This window comes from Heterodontus francisci, chromosome 25, assembly GCF_036365525.1.
Source record: "Heterodontus francisci isolate sHetFra1 chromosome 25, sHetFra1.hap1, whole genome shotgun sequence".
NCBI lineage: Eukaryota > Metazoa > Chordata > Chondrichthyes > Heterodontiformes > Heterodontidae > Heterodontus > Heterodontus francisci.
This window is the reverse complement of record NC_090395.1, coordinates 74,867,493-74,886,079: the sequence shown is the minus strand read 5'-3', so window position 1 is coordinate 74,886,079 and position 18,587 is coordinate 74,867,493. Positions and strand designations below refer to the sequence as shown.

The 18,587-nt window shown below is 45.3% G+C and overlaps 1 protein-coding gene across 3 annotated transcripts in view; it reads left to right on the top strand.

Annotated features, from left to right (window-relative positions):
* atxn7l2a (ataxin 7-like 2a) overlaps positions 1-18,587 on the top strand; it is a 43,819-nt gene that overhangs the window by 9,891 nt on the left and 15,341 nt on the right. Inside the window, exons 2-8 of one of the 3 annotated variants that reach the window (XM_068057526.1) lie at positions 288-350; positions 623-727; positions 3,105-3,321; positions 5,626-5,963; positions 8,779-8,861; positions 11,099-11,325; positions 16,197-16,392. In XM_068057526.1, coding sequence (XP_067913627.1) covers positions 288-350; positions 623-727; positions 3,105-3,321; positions 5,626-5,963; positions 8,779-8,861; positions 11,099-11,325; positions 16,197-16,392 — 1,229 coding nt within the window. Of the gene's footprint in view, positions 1-287; positions 351-622; positions 728-3,104; positions 3,322-5,625; positions 5,964-8,775; positions 8,862-11,098; positions 11,326-16,196; positions 16,393-18,587 lie in introns of all 3 variants that reach the window. The other 2 variants (XM_068057525.1, XM_068057527.1) reach the window with 2 other exon arrangements.

The following is an 18,587-nucleotide window of genomic DNA, read 5'->3' as shown; positions in this document are numbered from 1 at the left end:
AAGCAGATTTAATAGTAACTTTCAAAAGGGAATTGGATAAATACCTGAAGGGGAAAAATTTGCAGGTCTGTGATGGAAGAGATGGGTAGTGGGGCTAATTGGAGACCTGTATCAAAGAGCTGGCACAGACAGAAAGGGTAATCGTGCAGAAGGGCTGGAGTGATACAGAGCAGGGTGAGCTAATAGGTAAAGTCAGTTATTTTCTTTCACTACTGCATAGTATGACATTCATTCATGCTTTTTCTTGGTGATTGCTTCAAGCATTGTTTTTGTTTTTGCGTCTACAGAATCGGAGGATAGTGGCAAGGATGTGAGAAAGAAGATTGAAACAATGAGGCTCATTAGGGAAGGTAAGAGACTGGGCTGGATATAAATGCATGAAACAAGTCATAGTTGCAAGTGCTTTTCTGTCTGAATGATTTGAGCTTTGCAATTTCACTGGGAATGCAGGTGCTCTGAAGTGCTTATGTGATGGGGTGGTGGTAGTGGTGATAGGAAGGTGTGATCCAGGTATTGAGATGAAAGTATTCCTCCCTCTCCCCGCCCCCCACCACTCTCCCCCTCCCAGTTTTCTTCTGCAGTGCCAGTGTGTGTGAACTAGCTATTTTACCCTCTGTTTCAGATATGCCAATCTTTGGTCACTGTCCAGCCCATGATGAGTTCTTCCTTGTGGTGTGTAACCAGTGTGGACAGGTAGTTAAACCTCAGGCATTCCAGATGCACTGTGGTAAGTGACTTTGTACCTCAGCATCTTTGGGTCTTTTTTTAAAAAGAAACAAGAAGTGTACACACACCGTGAATCTGATATCCTGGAGAAACTCTCCTTTAAATTAACCTAGGTATCAGCTCCCTCTCACATCAGTTCTGGGACCAGGGAAGGATACGTCAGCCTAGTCTTGGGCCTTCGATTCTCTGTAGGTGGGTGTTAGGGCCAATGCATTGAGGATACTCTTCCTGCTTTTCTATTATTGTTCCATCACTTCCTATAATGCAGTGTCTCAGCTCAGTACCTGTCCTGGGAGTGTTTGATGGGGACAGTGTAGAGGGAGCTTTACTCTGTATCTAACCTGTGCTGTACCTGTCCTGGGAGTGTTTGTTGGGGACAGTGTAGAAGGAGCTTTACTCTGTATCTAACCCTGTGCTGTACCTGTCCTGGGAGTGTTTGATGGGGACAGTGTAGAGGGAGCTTTACTCTGTATCTAACCTGTGCTGTACCTGTCCTGGGAGTGTTTGATGGGGACAGTGTAGAGGGAGCTTTACTCTGTATCTAACCTGTGCTGTACCTGTCCTGGGAGTGTTTGTTGGGGACAGTGTAGAAGGAGCTTTACTCTGTATCTAACCCTGTGCTGTACCTGTCCTGGGAGTGTTTGTTGGGGACAGTGTAGAGGGAGCTTTACTCTGTATCTCACCTGTGCTGTACCTGTTTGCTTGAGTGCTGGCTCCAGCACTGATGACCTTTGACCTCAAATATTCAAAAGTTTTGTTAAAGATGTTTTGTCCCAAATGCATGGAAAGCAGTCTGGCGATTCAAGGTCTCCAGACCAGCGATAGATCCACAGAGGTAGAGTCTGTCCAAAGTAAAATTAATACTGTCTTCTCATAGAAACACATCCAGTTACCCAAGTCCAAACAGCCGGACAAAGCCCAGTGTTGTGTGTGTGTGCCGGGCTACTATTGCAGTTTAACTAGCTATAGCCTTACAGCACAGAGCACTTGTATTGGTCCCACTATTTATCTTTTCTGTCACCAAGACTGCCTACTTCAACCTCCATAACGTTACCCATCTCCATCTCTGCCTCAGACCATCTGTTGCTGATATCCTCACCCACATTTATGTCATATTCAGACTTGACTATTCCAGTGCACTCCTGGCCAGCCTCCCACCTGGCATCCTTTTTAAATTTGAGCGCATCCAAAACTCTGTTGACCATTTCCTAACTCACACCAAGTCTCGTTCACCCATCATCCTCTGTGTTCGCTGGCCCACACTGCCTCGGGTTTAAAATTATTGTCCCGGTGTTCAAATCTCATCCTATCTCTGTATCTCCTCCAGCTCTACACCCCTTTGAGATCTCTGTGCTTCTCCAATTCTGGTCTCTCACTTACCCTCGATTTTTCATCGCTCCATCATTGGCGACTGTTTCTTCGGTTGCCGAGGCTCAAAGCTCTGGCATTCCCTTCTCGGCCTCTCTCTCTTCCTTTAAAATGCTCCTTAAAATCTACCCCTTTGAGCATGCTTTCAGTCAATTGGCTTAATATCTCCTATGTGACTCGCTGTAAAATTCTGTTTGATAACACTCCTGTGGAGCAGCTTGGGATCTCTTCCCGTGTTAAGGTGCTATATAAATGCAAATTATTGTGGTTGTTGAACTGAGTGGCTTGCTTGGCAACTTCAGAGCCAGTTAAGAGCCACCCGTATTGATATGGGACTGGAGTCACACATAGGCCCAGACCAAGTCAAGACAGCAGACTTTCTTCCCTGAAGAAGATCAGTGAACAAGTAGGTTTTTAACGACGATCCGACAGCTTCATTTTACTTTTACTGATATGAGCTTTTTATTTTCAGATTTTTCTTTTGAAAGGAAGACTTGCATTTCTATAGCACCTTTCACAACCTCAGGACATCCCAAAGTGCTTTACAGTCAGTGAAGTGTAGTCGTTTTGAAATGTGGCAGCTAACAAACTGCAATGAAACAAATGACCAGATAATCTGTTGTGGTGATGTTGGTTGAGAGATAAATATTGACCAGGATACTGGGGAGAACTCCCCTGCTCTTCTTTGAATAGTGCCCTGGTCCTTTATGCACACCCGGGAGGGCAGATGGGGGGCGCGATTTAACGTCTTATCTGAAAGACAGCACCTCCGACAGTGCAGCTCTTCCTCAGTACTGTGCTGAGTGTCAGCCTGGCTTATGTTCTCAAGTCTCTGGAGTGGGACTTGAGCCCATGACTGAGAGGCGAGAGAGCACTAACTCACTGAGCCAAGGCTGAATCTAAATTCTCATGCCATGGTGGGATTTAAACTCATGTTCTTTGGATTTTATGTTGTGTGTTTTATGTGAAGCCGCTGAATTGAGAATCTAAATAACTAGGACTAATTTCAGAGAGAAGACACGGGTCTCTGAACAAGCTATCAGCACGAAGAGCTGCTGCCTTGAATTCCCCAAGCTCCATTGTCCTGCAGAAATCACGATACAACAGTGTCCAGACTGCAGTTACCTCGAACCATGGCACCAGTTCCTCCAAAGAGAAGCTACAGAGCCCTGGTAACAAGATGCTACAGTTAGATGTGCCTTCAAAGGGACCAAAAGAAAATCTGTGGTAACTTAATTTTCTTTTTGTCTGTGATCAAGTAGAGAAAAGAGATCTTCATTCTAACTTAAAGGAATGGCTGCAGCAGTGTAATCAGGGACAAGGGAGTTCAGTTACGTGGAGAGACTAGAGAAGCTGGGATTGTTCTCCTTGGAGCGGAGATTATGGGGGTACTTAATAGAGGCAACCAAAGTTATGAAGGGTTGTGAAAGAGTAGATGGGGAGAAACTGATTCTAGTAGCATGAAGGTCAGTAACCAGAGAACACAGATTTAAGGCAATTGGCAGAGTGGCGCAGTGGTTAGCACCGCAGCCTCACAGCTCCAGCGACCCGGGTTCAATTCTGGGTACTGTCTGTGTGGAGTTTGCAAGTTCTCCCTGTGTCTGCGTGGGTTTCCTCCAGGTGCTCTGGTTTCCTCCCACATGACCAAAAGACTTGCAGGTTGATAGGTAAATTGGCCATTATAAATTGCCCCTAGTATAGGTAGGGGAATATAGGGACAGGTGGGGATGTGGTAGGAATATGGAATTAGTGTAGGGTTAGTATAAATGGGTGGTTGATGGTCGGTACAGACTCGGTGGGCCGAAGGGCCTGTTTCAGTGCTGTATCTCTAAACTAAACTAAACTAAACCAGAGGGGAGATGAGAATTTGTTTTGATGCAGCGAATTGTTGTGATCTGGAATGCGCTGCTTGAAAGGGCAATGGAAGCAGATTCCGCAGTAACTTTCAAAAGGAAATTGGGTAAATACTTGAAAGAGAAATATTTCTAGGAAAAAAGCAGGGGAGTGAATAGCTCTTTCAAAGAGCCAGCATGAACATGATGTGCTGAACAGCTGCCTTCTCTGTTGTACAATTCTAATGATGGCAGTAAGAAGCAGTTTTTGACAATTGTCTTCCCATCCTCCTCCTCTAACGGTATTTTCTGAGGTGAAGTTTGGTTCTGAGCTCAACCACCCCTTTTATTTTATTTTATTTTAATTTATTTAGAGATACAGCATTGAAATAGGCCCTTCGGCCCACCGAGTCTGTGCCGACCATCAACCACCCATTTATACTAATCCTACATTAATCCCATATTCCTACCACATCCCCACAATTCCCCTACCACCGACCTATACTAGGGGCAATTTATAATGACCAATTTACCTATCAACCTGCAAGTCTTTGGCTGTGGGAGGAAACCGGAGCACACGGCGAAAACCCACGCAGTCACGGAGAACTTGCAAACTCCGCACAGGCAGTACCCAGAATTGAACCCGGGTCGCTGGAGCTGTGAGGCTGTGGTGCTAACCCTTCTGGAAGTGTAGCTCTAGACAGTGAGTGCCAGCTGGCTATTTGACTGTGGGTAGCATCGTACATGAGCTTGATACATGAACTTTCAAGCAGAAATCACTGGATGCTGATCAAAAGTGGGAATCCTGGTTGATTCTGTTTTTTTCAAGGGGCATTAATCTTAAGGTTACAGATTAGGAAGTCTTAAAATGTGTGTAGTGATCCCGAGCATAGTTTTAATTTTATCCTCCAGTTTACTATTTTACTCTTCTGAAGGCTTTCATTATTTCTCAGGTGCAGTCTCATGGCTACTAGCTGCTGTTTGGTACCTTACACAAGTGGTAATTCTTTATGTGGAAGACAATGCCAGGCTGACTATTCCACAGTGAAGAGCATCACAGCCAGACCGGGTCCTGGTCCAGTCCTCACCACACTTCATTCTCTTTCCAGCAGCAGTTATTAGCTGACCATCAGGTGTTAATTCTGACCCTAGCTCAACCCTAAATGTTGAACCTTAAACCTTGCCTGGAGTTCTGACTGGGAAAGTCCTAGAATAGAATCATAGAAAGTTTACAGCACAGAAAGAGGCCACTTGGTCCATTGTATCTGCGCCAGCTGAAAAAAATCAGCTTAATCCCACTTTCCAGCATTTGGTCCTTTAAGCTTCTTTAAGGCATATTTCTGTAGTAGTTCTGATATGAGTCCTAAGTCCTATTGTTATGGCCTAACTCGCACAGCTGAGGAATTGAATCTGGGACTTCCCAGGTTTGTCTAGTTTACCACACAGTGCCTTTACCCACTAAGCTATGGGGGAGCTCTTACTGCGGGTTCAGATAGGCTCCTTCATTTCAATCCCCATTCGGCCTTCTTCTGGAAACTGCATGCTGATGGACGTTGGGTGAAGCAAGGATCAGGCTCTGCTGCAGTGCCCCATCTGGTCGAATAGTTGCTAATTCTCGCTATGGAGGCTGATGTGGGAAGGAGTTTGGATTTCATCAGATGGCTGCAATTTATTATTTTTTTTGTTTTTCCCTCTCCAGCTTGTTTGTTCCCGTGGTGAATCTGGAAAAGATCCCATCTCTCAGAAAGGCGGAAAGCTCCTGCATCAAACTAGGTTCCAAGCTCCCTGCTGTTTCCCTCTCCCCTCCCGTTTCCCTCTCCCCTCCCGATCCCATCTTGCCGTCTGCAAAACCTACTCGGGCTCCCGTCCTTGATTCCGTGGCAAAGTCTTTGGCAGCGAGCACAATCCCAAAGGCGGCTGATGCTCCACTGCCAGCCCCGGTGATTCAGAATGGTAAAGGGGAGCGATCACCCATGCTGGAGGAGCCAGCACTCAGTAACAGGAGAAACAGCCATAAAAACCACAGGAGAGCAACGGGTGAGTATACAGTCACCACACAAACTAGTCAAGTAATGAGGGGCCTGATGGTGTAGTGGGGTGGAGGGAAGTGGGGGATGGGCACTGGTTCATTAAATTTAAAGTTGGTTTGAAAAATGTGTTTTATTTTCTATTTTTATGATTGAGATCAGTGATGTTTGTGTTGTGGAGTGGAGCAGTATTCCAATTCCTGCAGTCAACATCACACTAACATCACACACTCCCAGGGCTGTATCTAACCTATTTTTTTTTATTTGTCAAGGGGGTCTTTATTCCTCAGGCCCCCCTTATAGTATGTAACCCCATTTTTTTTTTATACTTCACATAATTTATTTGTTTTTTTACAGTGTTTTATAATTAATTTTGTTAATAATTAACATATTCATATAGTTCAATATTTTGTAATTTTTTTCCATTAACACAGAGCTGCAGTTTTGGCTGTGGCATTAGGGAGATGGTGCTGAGCAAAATCCAAAGGGCTAATTCCATGATTCCTGCTCCCGGTGTGGAAGCTGAACTCCAAGGGAGCCTCAATTGGAGACAGTGGTACAAACTTGTAGCCCAATTCTCTGAATTGCATCCCTGTGATTGCAGTTCATTGCTGGAAGTGCAGAATGGCGGGATTGGAGTCAAATGCTTCCCTGCAGGAAAAAAAACTCACTCCTGGCCACTCTGTTGTACCTTTTGGTTCACAAGTACCATTACTAAACATGTTTTCTTCTTCATAGCCTGGGAACACTTTTCAATGCCCTAGATTTACTATTGTATCTAACTCCTTTTTTTTTTTTGGAGCTTTACTCTGTATCTAACCCCCCGTGCTGTTCCTGTCCTGGGAGTGTTTGATGGGGACAGTGTAGAGGGAGCTTTACTCTGTATCTAACCCATGCTGTACCTGTCCTGGGAGTGTTTGATGGGGACAGTGTAGAGGAAGCTTTACTCAGTATCTAACCCCCCGTGCTGTACCTGTCCTGGGAGTGTTTGATGGGGACAGTGTAGAGGGAGCTTTACTCTGTATCTAACCCATGCTGTACCTGTCCTGGGAGTGTTTGATGGGGACAGTGTAGAGGAAGCTTTACTCAGTATCTAACCCCCCGTGCTGTACCTGTCCTGGGAGTGTTTGATGGGGACAGTGTAGAGGGAGCTTTACTCTGTATCTAACCCATGCTGTACCTGTCCTGGGAGTGTTTGATGGGGACAGTGTAGAGGAAGCTTTACTCAGTATCTAACCCCCCGTGCTGTACCTGTCCTGGGAGTGTTTGATGGGGACAGTGTAGAGGGAGCTTTACTCTGTATCTAACCCATGCTGTACCTGTCCTGGGAGTGTTTGATGGGGACAGTGTAGAGGAAGCTTTACTCAGTGTCTTACCCCCCGTGCTGTACCTGTCCTGGGAGTGTTTGATGGGGACAGTGTAGAGGAAGCTTTACTCAGTGTCTAACCCCGTGCTGCAACAAAAGGAAAATGTTACTTTCTCACACAAAATTCAAGTAATAGAAAAAGTTAAAGCACACAAAGGGAGGGAAGAAATTGAGGTAAAACTAGGGACTGTGGTAGCTGGAATCTGTGTGCTGACATTGAACTCTCAGCTTTGACCCCTCTGCATAGTTGAGATTTTTTCATTATTGATCATCATTTCAGACATTTCCATTTCCAAAAATGTAATGCATTCCAGCTATGTGTCAGAGCCTCTCCATTAAGAAACTTGAAGAAAATAATGCAAGATCCTTGTTAGCTCTTTCTCAAAGGATGTAACCTGGTTTTTAAAGTGTTTATTCTCTTTTAGTATCAAACAATCGAGTGTTGGTGGGTGTGCATACCACTCTGTGAAGACTGAGCCAGGGTGTCTCACATCTGGCCTACGTGGAGTTATCTGACCTTAGCTTTAACGACAGTAATGGGATGAAGCAGTCTCTACCTTCACCCCACCCCACACCCAATCTCGGGAGCAGAAGGAATCTAGGGCTCATTCCCCTGATCACTGTCCAGCAATCCCTCCTGCAGTGTGTGCGCGCCTGATGGTTGAGGCAGTGCAGGATTGGGCCTGATCGAAAACCTTTGGAAAACGAGCTGTCTTGGCCAGCATTGAAAGAATGGCCGCCTTGTGTCAGGTACCGGAAAGTGGGGTGTACCTGCAGAACCGTACTCCAGTGAGGAGTCGATGTCTGCTAGGGGGTATTTCACCCTGACAGTATCACAGCTGAGCTGAATTCTACTTCAGTTCAGATGCACCTTTCAGTACAGGTCAATGGATAAATGCAGGAGCAGGAAGCAGGGTGATGTGGCTCTGTTTGAGACTAGCCAACAGAACAGACTGTCCTGCAAATCCCTGCCTCGCCTCTCCACCTCTCTACCTCTCTCTCCTCCTTTAAGACGCTCCTTAAATCTACCTCTGACCAAGCTTTTGGTTACCTGTCCCAGTATCTCCTTTTGTGGCTTGGTGTCAAATTTATGCTTGATAATCACTCCTGCTGAAGGCCCTATATGAATGCAGTTGTTATTGTATGGTTCAGTACCACAGCAGTCAATGCATTGAACCTCTCAGCATTGAGGAATCTTCTGTTTTTTAAACCCGCACCCCCCCCCCCATCCCTCCCCAACCCCCTTCACTGTTTAAAAGCTTTTGTTCTTTGAGTATTGGATTCTTTTACAGTTTGAGAAAAGTTCTCGGAAACTGCATCTCAAACTCAATTGCTTTTATTTTCCAAAAAGCAACTTTTACGTGTTTCTGTGGTGGGAGGGGAAGACCTGAAGTGCCTTGGGGGCCTTTAACAGGAAACATCTGTCATACCGCATAACTTCTACATAATCTCTCAGCAGAGAAAGAAAGTGACCTCAATAAACACTGCGGAGTCATGGACCCAGACACCAAGAAACACTGCACCCGTTCGCTAACTTGCAAGGTAATCTCTCTCACTCTCCCCTCTCCCGGCCACCATCTTCATTTGAATTAGTTTTTTTTTTCGTATTTTACTTAAGGCAACATTCCTAGATGGCTCAATTGCTGGATTTAAGGTGTCCAGCCTGACGGATTTTTGACTGGAAATAAAACAAAATAACTTTAAAGCTTGGATGTAGTGTCCATTTTAAGAATTAGTGTGGTTAGATAATTTAGAGAAAAGAAAAGCTTTCTTTGTCCTTTAATAGATAACACTTGGTCCGCGTGCTCTCATGGATTGGTTTTGATCGTCTGAGGGGGTCAGAGAGGAATTTTCCCAAGTATTTTTTCCCCATATTGGCCCTGGGTTTTTTGCCTCTCCTGAAAGATTACATGGCTGAAAGGAAGGAGGGAGGGAGGGAAGCAGTGTTTATTCTAGATACTCTAGACATTGTGGTGTGGGGCAGGCTTGATGAAGATGCTGGTCTTTTCCTGCCCATCAGTTTCATATGTTTTTCTGTCATCATGGGTACATTATTCCAGAGCAGCAGAGATGATGTAACCTTCAATCCAGGAGGGATTAAAAGCTGGCCTGTCCTTAACATCAGAGCATGGCCTCAGAATCTGAACAGGATGGTGGTCCTGTATATTTGGAACAATGCGAGCCTGTCCTTGTCGCTCGGAGCAGACATTTTTTTTTTAAAAATACAACCGTTTTATAAAATGGTGAATAACTTGATGGAGGAAATCTGTCTGAACTCCTCTACGTAGAGAGTCAGCCAACGCATGCTAGCCCGTGACAGCGCATGTCAGCCCATCAATAACAACACATGCACCTTCTTTCACCTCTCAAACTACTCAAAGACACTGACATCATGTCTGGAGGGCAATTGTTGGAATGCAGCAGCCATTTTGCTTGTAACTGGATTCCACAAACAGCATTGAGATGACTGACGTCTAATTCTATTTTTGGTGGTGATGGTGAGATGAATGTTGGCCCCAGGTCACCGGGAAAACTCCCTGCTCCTCTTCACATAGTCCTCTGCGAACATTACAATCTACCTGAATCAACAGACAGAGCCTTGGTTTAAGGTTTTGTTAAAGTGGGAAATATCCAACAGTGCAGCACTCCCTCAGCACTGACCCTCCGACAGTGCAGCACTGCCTCAATACTGACCCTCCGACAGTGCAGCAATCCCTCAGTACTGACCCTCCGACAGTACAGCACTCCCTCAGCACTGCCCTTCCGACAGTGCAGCAATCCCTCAGTACTGACGCTGCGACAATGCAGCACTCCCTCAGTACTGCCCCTCCGACAGTGCAGCACTCCCTCAGTACTGCGCCTCCGACAGTGCAGCACTCCCTCAGTACTGCCCCTCCGACAGTGCAACACTCCCTCAGTACTGCCCCTCCGACAGTGCAGCACTCCCTCAGTACTGCCCCTCCGACAGTGCAGCACTCCCTCAGTACTGCCCCTCCGACAGTGCAGCACTCCCTCAGTACTGCCCCTCCGACAGTGCAGCACTCCCTCAGTACTGCCCCTTCGACAGAGCAGCACTCCCTCAGTACTGCCCCTTCGACAGTGCAGCACTCCCTCAGTACTGCCCCTCCGACAGTGCAGCATTCCCTCGGTACTGCCCCTCCGACAGTGCAGCACTCCCTCGGTACTGCCCCTCTGACAGTGCAGCACTCCCTCAGTACTGCCCCTCCAACAGTGCAGCACTCCCTCAGTACTGGCTGGATTATATGCTAAAGTATCCGGAGTGAGACTTGAACCCGTGAGCTCTGACTCAGAGGCAACTAGTTCAGCAACGCTTCAATTTTAAAATTCTCATCCTTGTTTTCAGATCACTCCATGGCCTCATCCCTCAATGTCTCTGTAACCTCCTCCAGCCAACAACCTTCCAGCATGTCTGCCCTCATTTAATTCTGGCCTCTTGAGCATCCCTGATTTTCATTGTTTCACCATTGGCAGCTGTGTCTTCAATGACTGGGCCCTAAGCTCTGGAATTCTGTCCCTAAATTTCTCCACCTCTCTCTCTTTTAGGAGACTGCTAAGAACCTCCCTCTTTGACCAATCTTCTCGTCACCTGCCTTAATATTCTCCTTATGTGGTTCAGTGTCAAATTTTGTCTGATTTATTCTCCTGTGAAGCACCTTGGGACATTTTGCTACCTTAAAGGTGCCATATAAATGTAAGTTGTTGTAGTTCTTGCTCCGGGTCAGCCGACGATAAACTTTCTGTCTCTATTTACTTGTTAGACGCACTCGCTGACTCAGAGAAGGAGCGTGCCCGGGCGCCGGCTTGCCTTTGACGAATTGCTGGCAGAACATCGAGCAAGCTTGAAGAACAAGGAGACTGGTAAAGAGAGAAAGCAGCAGGCCAAGGAGACAGCGCCACTCTCCCCTGTGCAGGAAGCAACTCCTGGTTCCATGATGCTGGGGGTCTCTCCAAGCCGGCCGAAGGTTGCCAGCTGTTCCAGTTCGAGGTATGATCCAACTCTCCAGGATTCTGATACCCATCAGCTCGACTTGGCGTTTCAGAGGTTCAATAGGGTGGATACAGAGACACTTTTTCCTCTGGTCGGGGTATCTAGAATGAGCTGGGGGTTACCATCTTAAATTTAGAGCAAGACCATTCAGGAGTGAAATCAGAAAGCATTTTTCTGTACAAAGGATAGTGGAAATCTGGAACACTCTTGCTGTGGATACTGGGTCTCTTTTGGAGCATTAAGACTGAGATTGATTTTTTTTGGTTAGGGGTATCAAGGGAGCAAAGGCTGAAAAATACAGTTGATTGTAGATCAGCCTTGATCTAATTGAATGGCAGAGGAGGCTTGAGGGGCTGGATAACCTCCTGTTCTTATCTAACAGACTCCAGGGGCTGATGGGCCTCCTGTGTCTATATAACAGGCTCGAGGGGCTAAATGACCTCCTTCTGTGTCTGTATAACAGGCACGAGGGGCTGAATGGCCTCCTTCTGCTTTTATGTTCCATGATGGATCAGTGGTTACTGAACAATGCAGGCCAGATAAGTCCCAGGTTTTGCCTCTGCTTTGTGCTGAGTTGGTTGCTTTCACCAGGCTGGCAGTGGCATTCTACAGAACTGGGAGTGTCAACCTGGATTTTGTGCTCAAGTCTATGGAGAGGTGAGAGAACACTGCCATGCCTGACACACGATTTTCAGACTTTCCAGATGATCAGATGGGTAAAAAGGTAACTGAAGCTGATCACCAACTTTAGAAATTAATTTTTTTTCAGGATTAATTAAACTAACAATTACAGCTGTGAGGAGGATGATATGGTAGGTAGAAGGATCACTAAATGAGGCCATATGATTTGAACCGAAGAACAAAAAAGGGGCAATCACACTACTGGGAGTGTACTATTGACCCCTGGTCAGAGGGAGATAGAAGAGCAAATATGTAGGTAAATGTCTCCAAAGTGCAAAAACAATAGGGCAGTAATAGTGGGTGATTTCAACTACCCTAATATTAACTGGGATCGAAATAGTGTGAAGGCACTGAGGTGGCAGAATTCTTAAATTGCATTCAGGAGACCTTTTTTAGCCAGTACACAGCAAGTTCAAGAAGAGAAGGGTTGGTTCTGGACTTCATTTTAGGGAATGAAGCTGGGCAGGTGGAAGGGGCATCAGTTGGGGAACACTTTGGTGGAAGTGATGTTATGGAAGAGGACAAAGATAGACCAGGAATGAAAGTTCTCAATTGGGTAAAAGCTAATTTTACTGAGCTGAGATGTGATTTTAGCTGTAGTGATGTGGAACCAGCTACCTGAAGGTAGATCAGTGCCAGATCAGTGGGAGGCATTCAAGGAAGAGATAGTGAGGGTTCGGAGCAAGTATATTCCCTTAAATAAAAAGGGTGGAACTAATCAAAGACAGTCAGCACGGATTTGTTAAGGGAGGGTCGTGTCTGACTAATATGATTGAATTTTTTGAGGAGGTAACGAGGAGGGTTGATGGGGGTAGTGCATTTGATGTCGTCTATATGGAATTTAGCAAGGCTTTTGATGATGTCCCACATGGCAGACGGATCACGAAAGTAAAAGCCCATGAGATCCAAGGCAAAGAGACAAGTTGGATCCGAAATTGTCTCAAAGGCAGGAAGCCAGGGTAATGATTGACGGGTATTTTTCTGACTCGTTTCCAGTGGGGTTCCACAGGGCTCAGTAGTAGTTTCTTTGCTTTTTGTGGTATATATTGATGATTTGGACTTGAATGTAGGTGGTATGATTAAGAAGTTTGGAGACAGTACAAAAATTGGCCATGTGGTTGATAGTGAAGAAGAAAGATGTAGACTGCAGGAAGATATCGATGGATTAGTCAGGTGGGCGGAAGAGTGGCAAATGGAGTTCAATCAGAGAAATGTGATATTACGCATTTGGTGAAGGTCAACAAGGCAAGGGAATACATGATAAATGACAGGATACTGAAAAGTGTAGAGGAACAGAGGGACCTTGGAGTGCATGTCCACAGATCCCTGAAGGTGGCTGGACAGATAGATAAGGTGGTCAAGAAGGCCAATGGGATACTTACCTTTATTAGCTGAGGCATAGAATATAAGAATTGGGAGGGTATGCTGGAACTGTATAAAGACAAGTTAGGCCACAGCTGGAGTATTGCGTGCAGTTCTGGTCAACGCATGATAGGAAAGACGTGATTGCACTAGAGAGGGTAGAGAGGAGATTTACGAGGATATTGCCTGGATTGGAGAATTTTAGTTATGAGGAAAGATTGGATAGGCTAGGGTTGTTTTCTTTGGAACAGAAGAGAATGAGGGGAAACCTAATTGAAGTGTATAAAATTATGAGGGCTCTAGATAGAGTGGATAGGAAGGCACTACTCCCCTTGGTTGAAGGGTCCATAACCAGGAGGATTAGGGGGGGATTCAAAGGGAATTGTTCCACACAGAAGGTGGAGGGAGTCTGAAACTCACTGCCTAAAACGGTGGTAGAGGCATAAACACTCATAACATTATAAAGTACTTGGATAGGCACTTGAGGTGCTGTAACCGACAAGGCTACGGACGAAGAAGTGAAAAGTGGGATTAGGCTGGATGGCTACGTTTTGACACGATGAGCTGAATAGCTGTTTTCCTTGTCATAAATTTCTATGATTCTATGATTTACCTGCAAATTGAATGTTGCAGCTCATTTCACATTACATAGTATTTACAGCACAGAAACAGGCCATTCGGCCCAGCTGGTCCATACTGGTGTTTATGCTCCACGTGAGACCTCTCCCACCTTGCACCATCCAACTCGTAGGATTAAATGTTTTCGTTGTGAGAAACTGGAATCAAGACCCTGAGAGCATCCAGACTTGTTCAACTGATTTATTTAGCCATTATTTGATTTCACGCTGCTGTAATTTGCAGCACAACAATTTTTCAGGAGCGCTTCAGACAAGATTTTAAACTTTTGTGCTAAAATGCATCATTGCAAGTAAATGGGATCCATGTAGCAGCACTCTGCTGGCTGTTGTGGTCTTCCAGTGCACAGTTCCTGCCAGCAGATGGTGCACACGCACCTTGTCTGCTAATAGCACATTGCACAAATTGACAGTATAAATCTCCCGCTGTGTCGTGATTTGTGATAATTCTCCATTAAGTTGTGTTAATAACGTACTGTAAGGAAGTATCCTGCAAAAATGTATCTTTTACACAGAAGGTTAAGTGTTTTTAATTTACGATATTGAAACTGTCATTTACTATAAAATTGTGCTTGTTTAACTCCGAGGTTTAGGTTCTGATGAAAGGTCACTGACCTGAAACGTTAACTTTGCTTCTCTCTCCACAGATGCTGCCAGACCTGCAGAGTATTTTCCTGCACTTTTTGTTTTTATTTCAGACTTCCAGCATCTGCAGTATTTTGCTTTTAAATCCTTCCTAAGGTTTGGTGCCCAGAACTGCTCACAGTGTTCCAGGTGTGGTCTAGCCAGGGCTTTGTACAGCTAAAGCATGACTTCAACTCCCTTGTATTTTATTTCTCTATTAGCATTTTGATTATTTTCTGTACCTCATCGTGACGTTTTAACAATCTGTGTGGCTGGACCCCCAAGTCTCTTTGGACCTCCCATTGTTTCTAGCTTTTCATCATTTAAAAAGTAACCTGTTCGATCCTTTTTAGGTCCAAAGTGGATGACTCGCATTTGCCTACATGAAATCCATTTGTCACAGTTTTCCCATTCACTTAATCTATCAATATCTCTTTGTAATTTTATACTTCCGTCTACAGTGCTTACAGTACTGCCTGCCTTCGTGTCATATTGTTTCTTACCTCTTTAGTTGTCGAAGGTTGTCTTTTTTTTGGAAGTATAACTCTTGCCCTTTTGAGAGATAAGCTGGTTCTATATCACATTAAATTATTTTTTTTGAACATTTCCCACTGATCTTCTGTCAATTTACCCATTAACAGATTTGCCCAGTTTACTGTGGACAGTCTCTGTCTCATCACATTTAGGTCAGTCTTGCCTAAATCGAGAATCTTAGTAGCTGTTTCACATTTCTCCCTTTCAAACACTATGTTGATCTCGATCATGTTATGATCACTATTTGATAAATGTTCACGCTCTGTTAAACTGTGAACTAAATCTAGTTCATTGCTCATTACTAAATCTAATATGTCCTGCCCCCTTGTTGGTTGTAGGACATGTTGTTGCAAAAAACTATCCCAGACACACTCAAAAAAAAATCACTAGATTTCTGACATACTAGTCTGCTTATCCCAATCTATATGCAAGTTAAAATCTCCCATTAAAACCACTCTGCTTTCATTACATGCTTGTCTAATCTCAGCTTGTATCCACTTCATAGCTGCTTCAAAGGGGCCCAAGCACAACTCCCACTACAGTCTTAAATTCTTTTTCTTAATTCTACCTATAAAGTCTCCACGACCTGCCAAGGTATCCTCTCTTATCATTGAAGTGATTCCGTCCTTAATCATTAAAGTTGCTCCTCCTGCTGTACCATTTTCCCTATCTTTCCTGTAGACCTTATAACCTGCCTTGCAGCCTTGTCTCTGTAATGGCAACCATGTCAAAATCTCCAAGTTGAATTTGCACCTGCAATTCATTCAGTTTGTTCCTTATACTCCGTGCATTTATATGAAGAACGCTATTGGATCACGCACCCTAACCCATAAAATTCAAAGATCTCCCTTTCTCAGTATTATTGTGTCTTGCTTTGATCAACACAGATAGTCATTCGAAACCCATAGCTGCATTGTGTATAAATAGAAATTACAATTCTCCGCTTCCATGGACAGTGGATTCAGGGTTCTTGGGTAGCTGCATTGTGCTGAGATCTCATTGTCATTATTATATTTTCTCTCCTGTCCACAGGGTTTCTTTGGAAAGTGAATTGACTGACGATGAGAGACCCTCTGCTGATTCTGTACCACATCCTGAGCTCCCCTACCCTTTGTTCAGGTTTGAGATAAACAGCCGGCTATCGAGCGAGGAGAGTGATGGAGAGATGACAGAGGAATCGGAGAAGCCGGATTGTCACTATTCACGACTGCATCCAAAGCCTCTGGCAGTACGTACCATTTCAGCTTGGCCACTCTCCCACCGCTTTTCATTTACCTCACTGGGAACATTGAGACTTTAAATTTACTCCCCTGCAGATCAGGTGGGCTGGGAAACATCAGTAGCCACGTAGCCTCCTTCATGTTAAACATGAGCATTTATTTACATACATAAATGATACAGCACAGAAGGAAGTAATTTGGCCCACTGTGTCTGTGCTGGCACTTTGAAAGCACTATGCAATTAGTCTCACTCCCCTGCTCTTTCCCCACAGTCCTGCAGATTTTTCCCCTTCAAGTATTTATCCAATTCCCTTTTGAAAGTTACTATTGAATCTGCTTCCACCACCCTTTCAGGCAGCGTGTTCTAGATGGTAACCAGTCACTATGTAAAAGAAAAATATTCTCCTCATCCCCACCTCTGGTTCTTTTGCCAATTATCTAAAACCTGTGTCCTCTGGTTAGCAATCCTTCTGTAAGTGGAAACAGTTTCTCCTTATTTATGATAGAAAGACCCTGCATTTATATAGCTCCTTTCAGACCTCAGGACATCTCCCAAGTGCTTGCTGGCTAGTGAAGGACATTTGAAGTGTAGTCACTGTTGTAACGTAGGAAACATGGCAGCCGATTTTCACAGAGCAAGCTCCCACAAACAGCAACGAGTTAATGACCAGATTATCTATTTTAGTGATGTTGTTTGAGGGATAAAACTTGGCCAGGACACCGGGGAGAACTCCCCTGCTCTTCTTCAAAATATATCATGGTTCTTTTACGTCTACCTGAGAGAGCAGACAGGGCCTGAGTTTAACATCTCGTCCGAAAGACGGCACCTTCAACAGTGCAGTGCTTCCTTGATAAGGAAAGAATTGATGACTTTAACATGGGGACTGATTTACATCACTGCCGTCCCCTCTCACTCCACCTGAAGACTCCACTTGGCTTTGACTTACAGGGCTGGATTTTCACACTGACGGGGCACCAGGCTGAAAAGGTCAGGGGAACCGGGCCTTGGCCTTTCGGAGTTCCCCCTGCCCCAAGCCCGGCGATATCTAATGGCGCTCAGGCACTTAAATGCCCGGTGTCGGGGTCCCTGTTCTTTTAAATATGGGGAACCCGCCTCCAAGAGCTGCCGGCTAATTACAGGACTGGCAGCTCAGCAGTATCGGCAGCACCACCAGGAGTGGTGACCACTGCCGATACTACAAGGAGCCTTGGACCCAGGCCCAGCACTGGAACCTGGACCCAAGGTAAGTGAGGTGGGGTCACCAGGACCAGACTGGGAGCCCCGACGGAGTGGGGGGGGGGGGGGGGGAGCGGGAGTTGGAGTGGGGGAAGGGTGGATGCTTAGTGAGGGGGCAGGGGTTTAATGTAAGTGGAGTTTTTCCCAGTGAGGGCCCTCCGTGAGCTGCAGATTTCCCACAGGAAGAGGGCCTTAAGTGGCTGGTAATAGGCCACTTAAGAGCTTCGGTTGGCCTCTGGGTGGGAGGGCCGTCACCAACCTTCCCATCCTTGACTAAATTCCAGTGTGACAAGAAGACGACAGGCCCTCTGCCTCCAGCCTTCTATCGCAATTCCACGGGCATCCCCTGCCTCCGAGGGTGGGGGGGGGGGCAATTAAATTCAGCCCACTGTGTGCAAAGCCAGAGAAGGCAACAAATTCCCCCGTCAGCCGTGGCAGATTTAAGGGACGCTGCTGTTGATGCTTAGTCCAAGTTTCGGGAGGAGATAATCTGATCCCTGTCCTTGTGGAACTAAGCTCGTGTGTTTGGGTGAAGCATAATGACACAATCAGTTGAATAGCCTGCTCACTGTCTAGCAATTAGAGCACTGAGAGTAACTGAGGATCCCGGGATCAGCAGGATACAGGGAGAGGAAATTGAGTGGACCAAATTTATGAACAGGATGAGGCTATTCAGCCCCTCAAGCCTGTTCCACCATTCAGTGAGATCATGGCTGATCTGTATCTTAAGAGTTATGGCACTAAAGTGAGAGTTAATACCCTTGTCTGACCAAAATCTATCAATTTCAGTTTTGAAATTTTCAACTGACCCTCAGCCTCAATGACTTTTTGTGGGAGAAGGCTCTAGATTTCCATTACTATTTGTGTGAATACCTGCTTCCTGACATCACCCCTGCATGACCCTGTTTCTAATAAATTGAAGATCTTTATAAATTGCACAAGGTTTAACTATGATTTAGAAGCTGG